The sequence below is a fragment of the Mycteria americana genome, chromosome 15 (genome assembly GCF_035582795.1).
Source record: "Mycteria americana isolate JAX WOST 10 ecotype Jacksonville Zoo and Gardens chromosome 15, USCA_MyAme_1.0, whole genome shotgun sequence".
NCBI lineage: Eukaryota > Metazoa > Chordata > Aves > Ciconiiformes > Ciconiidae > Mycteria > Mycteria americana.
Genome location: NC_134379.1, coordinates 12,671,860 through 12,686,057, shown reverse-complemented (window position 1 = coordinate 12,686,057; position 14,198 = coordinate 12,671,860). Strand labels below are relative to the sequence as shown.

General features: G+C 46.6%; 1 protein-coding gene across 3 annotated transcripts in view; it reads right to left on the bottom strand.

Moving 5' to 3' along the window:
* MTMR4 (myotubularin related protein 4) overlaps window positions 1-14,198 on the bottom strand; it is a 60,108-nt gene that overhangs the window by 14,736 nt on the left and 31,174 nt on the right. For 2 of the 3 annotated variants that reach the window (XM_075517698.1, XM_075517699.1), the window contains exons 3-7: window positions 13,229-13,318; window positions 10,603-10,719; window positions 9,837-9,919; window positions 9,435-9,601; window positions 7,913-8,009 (exon numbers count right to left, since the gene is read on the bottom strand). In XM_075517698.1, the coding sequence (XP_075373813.1) occupies window positions 7,913-8,009; window positions 9,435-9,601; window positions 9,837-9,919; window positions 10,603-10,719; window positions 13,229-13,318 (554 nt within the window). Of the gene's footprint in view, window positions 1-7,912; window positions 8,010-9,434; window positions 9,602-9,836; window positions 9,920-10,602; window positions 10,720-12,242; window positions 12,500-13,228; window positions 13,319-14,198 lie in introns of those variants that run through there. The other variant, XM_075517700.1, reaches the window with a different exon arrangement.

Sequence of the window (14,198 nt, the reverse complement as noted above, 5' to 3'; positions counted from 1 at the left end):
AGTCTCAACATGGGAAAAGTGACCCAAAAAATGCTGGCAGGAATGAGTTGAGAGAAGACAACCTCCTTTCACCTCAGGCCTCACCTCCAGGCCCATACTAAGAGCCCCAGTACTTCCCAAGGATGCCTTTGGAACATCCTCTGGATTTAAGAATTCATGAGGGTTTAGGAGAACAATTTACCTGGGGTTTTGGTTTTCTTGCAGCACTTGCAAACCCAGAAACACACACAGCTTCTGGTAAATGATGATCCGCCACTTTCTGCCTTGCAGAAAACAGGTCACCACTGATAAGCTTTACACATTCCTCTGCAAGGAAGACATAACTCTGCCCAGAAAGATGGCAATGGTGGTTTGGTGTATGCTATAATAAAATGACATGAGGGAGATCTAAAATAATATCTTGTTTGGTGGGGTGCCAGAAATCAGATTCCTAATACACATCTGAACACATGCCAGCAGCGAGAGGAATGTGATGGGCAAGTCCCTACCAATCCAGGCCCCTGGGGAAGAAACTCACAGCGTGCACAGCTAATAGCAGGGGGCACCCAACTCTTCAACAAGCAGAGCTGCAGTACCAGAGGAGCCCCACATTTGAATGAACCTGAAGCGTAAAGCAGCTCAGCTGAAATGGAAATTCAGTTGGGGAGGGTGGGGAAGATGAGAAGAGGCAACAAGATTGCAAATGCTTAAGTCCCAGGAAAAATATTAAAAACCCAACTGCAAGTACGTTATCAGCAGGGCAAGAGGGGAGCCAAGGGAAGGAGGGGGACAGCCAAACAGAGTGCTGGGGGGAAGGGGAGAGAGCAATACAAGTAGAATGAAGCACATGTAAAAATCCAGGAGCGCAGGGGCTTCCTGGTTACTGCAGCTACTATCCTGCCCCTGCTGCTCGAAGCATACGCTGCATGCAGGGCAGGCAGGTCAGGTCGCAGGCTTCAGAGACAAAGCTCTGCCTGGACGCTGGACCAGCTGAGCTCCAGCAGCCCAGGCAGACAAAGCCGTACATGGCAAGGAACATCAAAGAGCAGCTCTAGCTCTAGGCTATAACCCACATCATTTAGAAGGAATGTTTCAGGGCAGATGGGAAGCAAACTGAGGGGGGTGAAACTATCCAGCCGGTAAGCTCCAGAGGGTGGCCTGGTGCTGCCCCGAGTCCAGGCTATCACAGCTGATGGCAATAGGCATGATACAGCGCTTAGCATTAGTTAGTTTGTGATGATGTTAGCAAGGAACTGCCTGCCATATTAGAAGATGGCACTTCACAGTGTCTAGACAGTTTCTCAGAAAGCCCCAGGCAGAAAGCAAGGTTGGTCTATGGGATAAAAACAACAGGGTGAGGAAGAGGAATCCAGGAAGCAAAAATTAAAGCTGTCAGGTAAGAAGCTGAAGACCAGGATGTCTGTGGTAGGATGTCTAGGCTCGGACATCTCTGAAATGCCTCAGATTCCATGTGTAAAGTTGGTCAGGAAATTAGAGAAGCGTTGAAGTGCAACTGAGAATAAAGGTATGTGGAAGAGGGTTAGCACCTATTAAGATCTGGAGGAACTTTTGGAATAGCTGAGTCTATACAAGAATGGGCTTCATTGAAATGAAAACAGAATCAGTTCCCTGGCACTTCAGACGAAGCATTACAGGAGTTGTCTTAAACTAAAAATTGAGGAGATTCAATACAGGAGAGGTTCAGGAGCACATCTTCTAAGAGTTAAGTCACTAAAACTCTGTAGCCTTAGGAAAACAATAAGACAGAATTCAATAAAATTCAAGTAGGAAACAGGACAGCCTCAAGAAATTAAGCCAAATTTAAGCAGGGCACATAAAAACAGGCAATGAGGTCAAGACAAACAGACCTGTGCTTCTAGGCTAGAATTCCAAAAGTAAAGTAGAGGAACTGAAAAGCCAGGATAAATGAGTATGTTGGCTTAACAGCATCTTATAAACTTGATAAAAGGAAGATTATTAGCGGCACCCTAAATTTCAGAGTACCAGCTTTGTAGGAAGATGGGAGCTAGTGAACAAAGTGTGATGTGTTCCAGGAAAACGTGAAGGTAAAAGTGTGAGGCTAAGAGTTACCAGCATCAACAAGCAATGCAGAATGTGCATGGACTCAAATCCCAAGCCTAAAGAGAAACAGGATAGCACTGAGACTACACTACCAACCACTGGAGCAACAGTAACAGCATCCACGAGAGGCTGGAAGAGATTCAGAAAGGCTGCAAGGGCAGAAGTTGCCATGGGAGCCTTGTGTTGCTTCCACATAAGACGCATAAGCATCACAATAATGCATGAGACGAAGGCGACATTTTTAGATGTGATCAGCTGCTTCTTGGTTCTACCAGCCAAATAGTACAAAAGTACCTAACTCTTCCTTTGGTCCTAAGCTGCTCCAAAATAGAATAACTGAAAAATCACTTTGTTACAGTATTCATCACGCAGTAGAAGTCAACAATATTTTTAGAGGGGACAAGCCTCCCACAGCAGTAACAATCAGTTTCAGAAAAAGGCGGGGGGAAGCTTGCAGATGATGCAATGGTTATTTAAACATGCTATTCAATGGTAATGTAAAATGCATCAAAAAGATCAGAAAGAGCTGGCAGAGTTAAACAGTGAACAAAAGAAGGATTTTAGAAATAAAAGGACATCCTTCAAAGAGGGGAAATGTTTCCAAAGGACGTGAGAGGAGCCAAATGTGCACCTGAATTAAAAAACAGTAAAAATGAGACATGTCATGCAGTTTTTGAGACATGACCCGTTAAGATTAAAACTCTGAAGACCTTTTTCAAACATCCTGGAGGCATCAGCCTGCTACCAAAGTTGAAGGTCTGATAGGGTCAGCAAGATCACAGCAGAAAATCAAAACTATTTGTGTTGGAGTTCAGCAGAAGAGCCCACAGAGAAGTTGCCAGACCTAGCCCTGTTTTACAAGGGACAAGGCACAAGAAGATATTAATGTGGAAACTTCTACAGGGGAAGTTTTAGACCAATCTGCTAGGAACGAGGAGTAACTAATCACCAGGACTAGATAATGCTCAACATTTCTACAGCAACCCAGATGCACGCCAGGTGAATGATTAACCAAGATGTGTAAGCTATTGCTTACATTGGCTTGGGTGCCAGAGGAATGAAAGGTGGCAAACACGATATCAATTTTGTAAAAAGGTCTCTGGGGCGAACGTGGGAAACCACTGGAGTCTGACTTCTGTACAAAGCAACTGTCACAGTTGGTGCAAGGGTAAATACGGTGCACTTGGGAAGAGTCAACACAGCTTTTGTGGAGGGAGGTTGCACGTCACGTATGCAGAGTTTGCTGGAAACATCACTGAACGAGCAGATACAGCTTGTGAGGCTGACAATCGCTTTGGATTTTCAGAAGGGGGTTTTTTGACATTTTTGTGTGTGTGTGGTTTGGTTTTTTTTAACAGGTGGCTCACCAAAGACTTGAAGGAAGCTCCTCTTATGAAACAGTAACTTTTGAAAAGACAAAAAATAGTACAGAACTGCAATGGTCATTTTTCACAACAAAGGGAGTCCTAAGAGGAACCATGCTTGCCCCTGTGTTGTGCAATATGCTCATGTGTCATATGGAAGAGAGGCCAACAGCAAAGCAATGTGGGTCACCGAGGAGTGGCCTGAAACAACCACACTGGCCCAGAACACAGGATGAGACATTTTTGAAACCGTGAGGTTTGATCCCAGAAGAAGGTGACTGTAACAAACGCATAAATCTGCACAAGCCACACCTATGGACAAGGACTGACGAAGCATCTTCTTACCACAAAGGTAACAGCCAGTCCAGCGAGAAACATCTTCCTTCACAGAATGCAAAAACCACATGCTTTATTGCTAACGGTCCTTGCAGACTTATTATCTACACATTCATATGGCAAATACAAGCAATTATCACTTTTCCAATAAAAATGAAGGATAGTATTAAAATTTGTAGAGAACTGTAACAAAATAAGACAAAATATGAATTAAGAGCACTCGCAGAAACGAGTAGGAAACATCAGCTGTCTAAACGAGTAAGACAGAACTCCAGACAGCTTTTTCCTCATAAAGTCAAAAATAAATAAAACCACAATTGTAAAAAGATCAAAGCTGGAAAGGAGCATCAACACTGAAGGAAAGGTGAATTTTTTTTCCTTTTTGAAGGAACTATGCATGCACCGAACCCAGCAGCATTAAGGCCGATAAGAAACAACACTTATCTCAGACAGCATGGGTTGCACCAGATGGGGAATGCCAGAATGTGTCCATTTTTCTGGGTGTATAGATCACTGAAGATGTGAGCGCCGCAGAGAGATCATGTCATAATTTTATTATCATTGTATGCTGAAATAGTATACTTTATCAAGACCGAAGGAGCGGTTGTTATATGCTTGTATTGCTCTACTTTTATGACGGCTGTCGCCAGGAAGAAGATAATAGTTTCCAGATAAGGACATCTCGGAACAGACTTGAAAGACAACGAACAATGCCATTACCTTGGAGTATCCTGTCTCTAACAACACTGTTTTGCCAATGCTGGGAAATAAAAGATAAAAGGACTATAAACAGTTAAAAAGTAACTTGATTCCTGTGAATAGAGGCAGGTGGTAATGATCAAAAGCCAAGGCAGGATTTAAAGACACACTCTCCGAAGCAGCAAGAGAGAACTGGTTTCTGAGTTGCACAAGCAAATTACACCACCTTTAAGATCTCGGGATGTCTGCAGGAAGCTGTGACCTGCCAGGATCCCCAGGTAGGAACTCAGCAGATGGAGGAAAGCAAAACCAGGCCTGCATCCAGCTTGCCGAGGTTTTTTTCAAGTTCTTTCTTCCCTGGTTTGGTTGAAAATAAAACATCTGTTTTTAGAGAAGTTGGCTAATTGCTGTGTATTACTGGCCAGGAAGCAAACCACAGATGGTCAATCTAAGTTAAACTTTCTGAAATAGTCAGAGGGAACCACATCCCAAAATCTAGCAGCAGGAGGATGCCTGACTGCTCTCAAAGACACACAGAGACTCTACCTAGTGCAGGGACCTACAGATTGTGCACTCCAAAACTGAGCAGTTCAGGAAAACAATTTTTTATTTGACATCCTTGGAGAAACTGCGTAAATGCCAAAGTCATGTTAACAGTCCAAAACAACGATGTGGTCAGTATGGCCGAGTAGAAACAGTATCAGACCTGAAAACTAGTGCTTGCTGCCTGGATTCCTGAGGAAGAGAGAAGAGAAGAGAACAGGCAGCAAACTGCAAAACTCAACCGGGATTTCCCCAGGCCAGCGTGCCTGAGGCCTCTCATGGTCTCCACAAGAAACTGGTGACCTGGAACTGTCCAATATATAGATGATGGGGATGCCTTTACTGGCCGAGACAGAGAAGAGACTGAGGGATCCCAGTCGTTTCAAGAAAAGGACTATAGGGAATGCAGAAATGAATACATCTGTCAAAGCTTAATAATATCCTGTTGGCTTAGCTTAATGCCACCTGCTGCAAAGAATGCAGAAGCGCTTCTCCAAGAGCTCCTGTGCTCTTCTCCAGGAGCAGACAACAGGCTGGAATCAGTGATGTGCAGGTGGGAAAGACAGAATCACAGAATCGTATAGGTTGGAAAAGACCTTTAAGATCATCAAGTCCAACCGTAAACCTAACACTGCCAAGTCCACCACTACACCATGTCCCTAAGCACCTCATCCAAACGGCTTTTAAATACCTCCAGGGATGGGGACTCAACCACTTCCCTGGGCAGCCTGTCCCAATGCCTGATAAACCTTTCAGTGAAGTAAAATTTCCTAAGATCCAGTTTAAAACTCCCCTGGTGCAACTTGAGGCCATTTCCTCTTGTCCTATCACTTGTTACCTGGGAGAAGAGACCGACCCCACCTCTCTACAGCCTCCTTTCAGGGAGTTGTAGAGAGCGATGAGGTCTCCCCTCAGCCTCCTTTTCTCCAGGCTAAACAACCCCAGTTCCCTCAGCCGCTCCCCATCAGCCTTGTGCTCCAGACCCTTCACCAGCTTCGTTGCCCTTCTCTGTACACGCTCCAGCCCCTCAATGTCTCTCTTGTAGTGGGGGGCCCAAAACTGAACACAGTATTCGAGGTGCGGCCTCACCAGTGCCGAGTACAGGGGCACGATCACTGCCCTAGTCCTGCTGGCCACGCTATTTTTGATACAAGCCAGGATGCCATTGGCTTTCTTGGCCACCTGGGCACACTGCTGGCACATATTCAGGCGGCTGTCAACCAACACCCCCAGGTCCTTTTCTGCCTGGCAGCTTTCCAGCCTCTCTTCCCCAAGCCTGTAGCGTTGCATGGGGTTGCTGTGGCCCAAGGGCAGGACCTTGCACTTGGCCTTGTTAAACCTCATACAATTGGCCCCAGCCCATCGATCCAGCCTGTCCAGGTCCCTCTGCAGAGCCCTCTTACCCTCAAGAGCCTTCCTACCCTCAACACTCCTGCACAACTTGGTGTCATCTGCAGACTTACTGAGGGTGCACTCGATCCCTTCATCCAGATCATTGATAAAGATATTAAACAGAACTGGCCCCAACACAGAGCCCTGGGGAACACCGCTTGTGACCGGCCGCCAACTGGAGTAAACTCCATTCACCACTCCACTCCAGAGAGATCTCCACTCCAACCACCTGCTCACAGGGGACCACTTCCAACACTAGATCACAGAATCGTATAGGTTGGAAAAGACCTTTAAGATCATCGAGTCCAACCATAAACCTAAGACTACCAAGACCACCACTACACCATGTCCCTAAGCACCTCATCCAAACGGCTTTTAAGTACCTCCAGGGATGGCGACTCAACCACTGCCTGGGCAGCCTGTTCCAATGCTTGGTAACCCTTTCAGTGAAGTAAAATTTCCTAATATCCAGTCTAAACCTCCCCTGGTGCAACTTGAGGCCATTTCCTCTTGTCCTATCACTTGTTACCTGGGAGAAGAGACCGACCCCACCTCTCTACAGCCTCCTTTCAGGCAGTTGTAGAGAGCGATGAGGTCTCCCCTCAGCCTCCTTTTCTCCAGGCTGAACAATCCCAGTTCCCTCAGCCGCTCCTCATCAGCCTTGTGCTCCAGACCCTTCCCCAGCTTCGTTGCCCTTCTGTGGACATGCTCCAGCCCCTCAATGTCTCCCTTGTAGTGGGGGGCTCAAAACTGAACACAGTATTCGAGATCATCTGAGATTTGAAAGGCTCTAATGATGGAGAACCCCCACCTCTGGGGATCTGCCCCAGCACAGCACCACACTCCTGGGGAATGACTTTTTTCCTCCTGTGTCCAGTCCAGACCTCCCAAGCTGCACCTTGTGGCCGTTGCCTCTTGTTCAGTTATCTGCCACTGCCAGAAGAGCTTCACTCCACCACCTTTGTAACTGCCTTTCCAGCAGCTGTAGGCTGCCAGCAGATCACCCTTTACCTTCTTCTGCACCAGACTGAACAAGCCTCACTCATTCCCCAGACTTCTGAGCATCCTGAGAGTCCTCCGCTGGCTTGCCCCCAGTTTCTCAACAGAGCTGAATAGCTGCCCGACTTTATGAAAACTTTGTATTTTTCATTTCAAACAGCACGAGCATTTTAGAGAGAACGACTGACCAGAAAGGCAACCCTACAATGGACAGTTCCTCCAAGACTCTAGAATGTCTTCAAGGATGAATTATGGCCACCACATTATAAACTACCTGAGTCAGCATTTACAATTGCTGCTAGCTCTCATGTTTGGGCTGTATTCCTTCTTCAATTCCACAATGTGAAAGGCAGAAAGGAAAGGGGATCTGGCTCATATGCTGATCTGCCTGAGGCTTATCAAGGCCAGGAAGGAGGATTAGCTGGAGTCTGACTCATCCACTGCTCTGCACGGGGATTGCAAAGGGAAGAAGGTAAGGAAAAAGGAGAGTGGGGAGAGCCTGGTGGTGAAACACTCACTTGTAATTGTTGTTGATGTCAGAGACGCGCCAGACGTTCTGCAAGTCAAAGCCCATCCTCACCAGCTCCATCTCAAATCGGTATCTCACATGGTCTCCTGGAAGAGCAGAGCACAGGGTATTTACGGACAGCTAAGCAGAGCTGATGAAATCTAAACATGCTAGTGGCAGCTCCATAGCAACTATCATAGGCTAGAGAGAAACTACAGGACAGCTGGATGGCAGGGATCTTGCTTCAGAAGCCAAAAAGATTCGTCCCTCACGGGGGGGTTCCTCTGCTTATTTTGTCAAGTCAGATCACCTCTCAGTCTCAGGGCACAGAATGGCATGGAAATAACCTTTCCACATCAATGCGGAGTGTGGGGAGTTAATTTAATCCACTTTTGCTCTTCTGAGAGAGATGGCTTCCAAAGTGGATGTCAGGAACTGCATGGCAGAGTACTGAGCACCCACCCCAGGCAGTTCCTTCTTCCAGACTGCTCTCTCAGAGGCTGACTCAGGGTTTGCTCTCTTATGTTTTAAGCCTCGCCTTACAAATCCTGGATATCTTTGTTGCTCGAGTGTCAAATGTTGTTAATAAATAAATACTGCAAAGCTCTTCATTCATATCTTGCAGCAACAATTTCCACAGGTAAGTTTATTTATACTAGAGAATAGTACTTTCTTTAAAGGACAGACAGCAAATATCTCCTAATTGCTGGTGTTTGGGACAAGGTAAGAACACGTAGTTTACCTTTTCCCTACCAGCTTCTTTTGGTATCTCTTTCAGCTATACTATTCAACCCCATCCCTCCATCCCAACCTGTATATGGACATTTCATTCAGGCTACTGCTTCTCTCCTCTAATACCAGCACATTTTTAAGTCTAAAGCCAGGTTTGTCACTCATTTTAATCCCCTTTTATTGATGCTGAAGCTGTTTAAAGACAAAGCAACTGCAAGTGAACTTTGTGTTCCCAGAGAAGGGAAACTCCCGATCCACACGAGGGCACCATCACAGCTCTGGTTTTCTCTTTATGGATTCAAAGATTTTATTTGTGCCTGTGTAAGAATGAGCCAGACATCTCCACAGACTTGATCACCAGAATGTTGTGGCATTTCTAGGTGTTGGAGAAGAGATGCAGACGGACTCATATTAATTATGCTGCCTCAAAGCTGATGATTTTTACCCTCCAGGGACAAGACTGCTTGAGCTCTCTATCATCATGATGAGACTACTAAAGTTTGGGATGTTTTCTTCATTCACAAGGAGAAAGGGAGAGGCAGTTTATGTGTTGCTGGCTCAGAATGCCCTTTGTTGTACTTATTACTATTATTCCTTTTACTGTGCTTGTTATCCAGCCGCATCTGGACATCAGCTGGATCTATAGACCAGGTACGGGGTGCCCCTCAGCAAGACTAACTTGGGCTACAGCTACAGCAGAACATAAGACACAGGCAGACATCAGTTTATGAACCACAGTTCAAATTGCATTGCTGTGCTCCTGGACAGAAGAGCAGGAAGGGGACAGGCCAGGAGCTTACCTGGACGGCAGAGATGTGCATGTTGATCCTCCTCATCAACACAGACTCCCAAGCACCATGCATGGTAGGCAAACGCAAAGAGGTCCTCAGGCTTAGCAGGGCGGGCAATGGCTCGAGTTAGCCTCTTTAACCACTCCTGGCACTGCTTAAAAGTGGAAAAATGGCACCTGCGAACCCAAATGCAAATCATCCTCAGTGGGTACGGTCATCCAACTGAGATGCACAGACAAGGAGCTCTGCTCCACTTAACCAGGAAAAGAAACAAAGCACCAAGTCTTAGAAAAACTGAGTAACCTTGGCCATAAACAGCTCGATTCCAATGGTAGCACAGAGGGAGACACCAGAGCTGATCACGGCAACTGGCCTGCAGTGCCACCTACAATATAGCAATAAAATGGATACCTGATCACTTTGGAGTCCTTGCAGACGATGTGGAGCTGGAACATATCCCGACACTCCACACTTTCCATCATCCTCAAAGGCACCTGCAAGGGACAGATGTAGGACATGACAAGACGTACCACATAACACAGCAGACATAGCAGCCTTGCCTGTAGGCCCATCACACACAGTCATGGCTCTCTCACAATCATGAGCTTCCAGTTCAAACTACAGACCCACTCTGAGGTTTATGAAGCTTCATGACCCAGCATAGAGCCTCCTTCAACAATTAGTATTCCAGTTTCTACTCTGTCCCTGGGTAGTCTCCCACCTGGGGCCAGTTACTGACTAAATTACATCCAGACAAGCAGAGGTAACTGAGCCAAACAAAAGCTGTAATAAAAGATGGCAAGTCAAGACAGTGAGAGAAAGCCTCAGGCTCCCACTGTCTGACTCTGTTGCTGGTCTCCAGGTAGGAGAAGTCTCATTAAAACTGGCCTGCAAGAGACCTTAACAGTCTTAAAATCACTACGTTTAATGCTTGAATTTAAAAAGAACAGCAAGGGAAAGACCTAATTATTATCCAACAGAGAACCCCATCTACATGCCAAAACACAACAGCAAAAGAGCAACTGCGCAACCAGCATTAACAAGAGACAGCATCAGGCTTGGCATCCTTCAAGAAGCACAGCTCCCATGCCACAGACCACAGAAATGGCTTATGGCCCCCCGAAATACTGTGAGAGATTATGGTTCAGGCAGCAGGAGCAGGCAGATCCAGACTTACATTGATCACAGAATCCTTGAATTTGATATGAAGCCGGTAGTTGGAGATGGCAATCACAGCATCGTTTGCATGGCCAAGATATTCCACTCCCTCGCCCTGCAACACAGTGAATGGGACCTGGAAGGGAGACATCACTAATTCAAGACACATGCAGAGTACTTTCTGCACCATAAATGCCAAGGGCCATTCTTCCTACTGCCTCTGCAGTGCATGTCCTGCAGGAAGTCATTCACAGCAACGTGCTCTTCATGCACTGAGAGCAGGCAACAGTACGAAACAGCACTGGTACCCACTGCCCAGCCCCACGTGATGGATCTGCTTCCAAGGATGCCTCAGGAGCCACTGAGCACCTCCTGATACCTGATGGATAATTACTTGCAGAGGAGAGGTGTGACCACAAACGCTATGTACACCAACCGTGGGCATCTGGCAGTGAGGGTGTTGCATGGGGGCAGAGGGCTATATGGTCCCTGGTTTTCGGAGAGGGTAAACGCACAAGTGGCATGATAAAGGACACAACCTCAGACACAGGTCAGACACAAGTTGGGGACTGCTCTGCACAGCTCCAGGCAGAGCCTGATACAATCAGAGTCCTCTGCCCCAGGGCAGAATGTCGCATACATGATCTTGCTGCATCATTTAAATGAAGGGGACTCTTCGGAGCATTACGAGACTCACTGGTACCAATCCAAGTAAGTAAATGAATCAAAGTTTTGCCCAATTTCTGCTAACAAGGCTCTGAGGGAATCTCTGTGTATAGTTATTTGTATGACTGAGGAAACGTCATTAAAGTTACCTGTATTAGAATTTTTTTTTTTTTTAAATCCAGATAATCAAGTGTCTGTCTTTTTCCCTATCTGCCCAGACATGCCATAGCTATTTTTAAAACAGGGAATCCTGGCAGGTGGCCAAGTTTGACTTTTCTTTTCTTGTATTAAAAAAAAAAAAAGGCAGCAGAACAGCCTAAAATTCACCAGGCCCCTTTCTCTAAGTAGATTCCTCATTGTTCCCTGAATGCCACCTACACCAGGCGATGCTGGTAACCAATTATGAAAAAAATGTCAGGAAGATTTATGTTTCAGCCAGAGCCCTTTACTTGCCAGACAGGGCATCTGATGAAACAATTAATTATGCTGTAATTAGTACAAGTCAGACCACCTTGTCTTTATTCCCAAGTTGTTTCTATGGCTTGTTTCTATCGCTCATATGCTGCCTAAAAATTGAATTTCCTGGATGTCAGACTTCACATGCAAGTGACAATTGTACTAACAACTTCTCCCTTCTTAAGTGACCTGTACAAAAATAACAACCTTAGACTGGAATCTGTCTGAATACTCTTTAAAAATGTTAATTATTTGACATTAAGAGAATATACTCTCTTTATTTCTGCAGTTTATTTATGCACACTTGCCAGAGCTGTTTTTAGTTGGCATGTGTTTCTTCTGCTTACGTGGCTCCTTCACACAGCAACAGAAGGAAGACAGATTAGAATTGGGATGGTAAAACTGCAAGAAAACTGACAGAGGGAAATCCTGGAATAAACCGACAGGTGCCTGAATACAGCTTGTTATCAAGCCGATGGTGTCCTTTTAGACTTCACTTTACATTAAGAGAATAACAATTTACTGAAGGCAAATTACCCTTTGGGAGGGGTGAACTTTACGGTCCTCCACGCAGAAGACTAAAGCAGATTCTGCTCTTCTCCAGGTAGTCTCAGCTCAGAGTCATCTCAGCGGCTTCACCTCCCGAAGGCTTGCAGACCTGCAGCCTTGACCCCGTGCACCTCCTCAGCCCGCGTTTGCTCCTTCAAGTCAATCCTCCTGTTGCCACGTTTCTGTCCTTGCTTTTAGCAGCACCGTTTACCAAGACGATGCCAATCACAGAGCAAACTCAAATACTGCAGCAGCAGTGAGAACACACAATGCGAGCCTGGCTTCAGCCATAGGAGGAGGATGATGAGCGCTGGGACAAGGTGGCAGTGGACTACGTTAAAGGAAGCAACAAACACCAGGAGGCTTTGGCTCCCACTGTTCAGAATACCACCCTTGCTGCACAGCAGCAACAATACCCAGGTCTCTTTCAAGGGCCTTTTGCAGCAGGAGGCTGGCACCATATGGAAGTTTCTCTTTCCAACAGCTCTGCGGCAGGAAAATGCCAGGAGCCACGTATATTAGGGCCAGATCGGTCATTGCAATTGCATGCTATGGCTACACAAAGCACAGACTAGCCCTGATATTCGCCCTGTCCCAGAGAGCATCTACCTGCTGCAGAGGGCTACGCAGGCAGCGTCACAATTGCTCACTGTCAGCACAGGCAGAGGACAGGGGATACCCAGGATGGCTCTGTATTGCATCATGCTCCAACTGTATTTCCAAGTGGCAGATGCGACGCTGTACAAATCGCAGCGTCTTGGCAGGGCTGGGAAGGCAGGGCCAGGGCGTACAGAACTGCCGTCAGCAGCCTCCACGCACACAGAGGGACCTGCCGGTCCGAATGTGACCTACAGCACCGGCTAGCCCGCGGCCTCCAGAACACATCTTGGGCTGGAGAACTGCTCTCAGGTTTCACACTACCAGATTTGAGCCTGCTGCATCCCAAAGCTGTTTCTGTTTTCTTACTTCCTTACCTGCAATGACTCTTCCTCCTTTACAAGCTCTTTCGGGGGGAACAAGTCCTTGGCCTGGATATACTCCAAACTGGGAGGGCCTTCCTCACCCTGCATTGCAAATAAAACACACATTGAGACAGGCCCCAGCCAGCATGTGTTACGAAAAGGCAAAAATGGAGGCTGCTGGATACTCTTGGCACCCCGATACATTGGGGATCCCCTGGACCTGTGCATAGAAACGCCTGTTCTGCCTCTGGACTGTACTCTCTGCATTGCAGGACCCCAGCAGTTCCTCCAGCTATTGAAGAATACCCACAGCAGTGAAAGACTGAAACAGGTCTCCAAGTTCTGTCTCTTCCAACCATGTGGTATCTGGAAAGCCATGCAGAAACACCTCAGCCACGCACAGGATCTTGGACTGATGTTACAGTAATTTCTCATGTCAAAGGTTACCCCACTACCTTCACTATGGCACCACAGCAGAAACACCGTAACACAGAGGGTTTCCACCTACAGCTTCAACGTACTCTTCCTCCTCTTACATTCATAAGGACTGCTTCGTTTGGGAGTTTTCGTTTTCACTCTTAGCCCAAAGAAATCTGGGAAGAGCCTGAAGCTTTTCAAGGAGAATAGGCAAGTGTGAAACATAACCCTGTAACAACTGCATCTAAGTTGCACCCAATTCACTACATGCATTACTGACTGGTGACAGCACCCAAGCAGGGCATTTGTCCTCAGGACAGCTGAACATGTCTAACCTGCTCAGGAAGACACCCTGGAAAGCCCACAGAGGCCTCAGAGAAGTGGTCCGAGAGGACACACGGAGCCTGGACACGCTATCCTTGCAGAAGTGGAGAGAGTGTCTCAGTTTGGAACACGTGAATCTTCAGTCACTCATGAAATCTCAGTCCTCATTTTCACCAACCCTCACCCCACACTCTGTCAAACCACCGGCTTGCTGTACGAAAGAGCAGCATCCAGACACTCA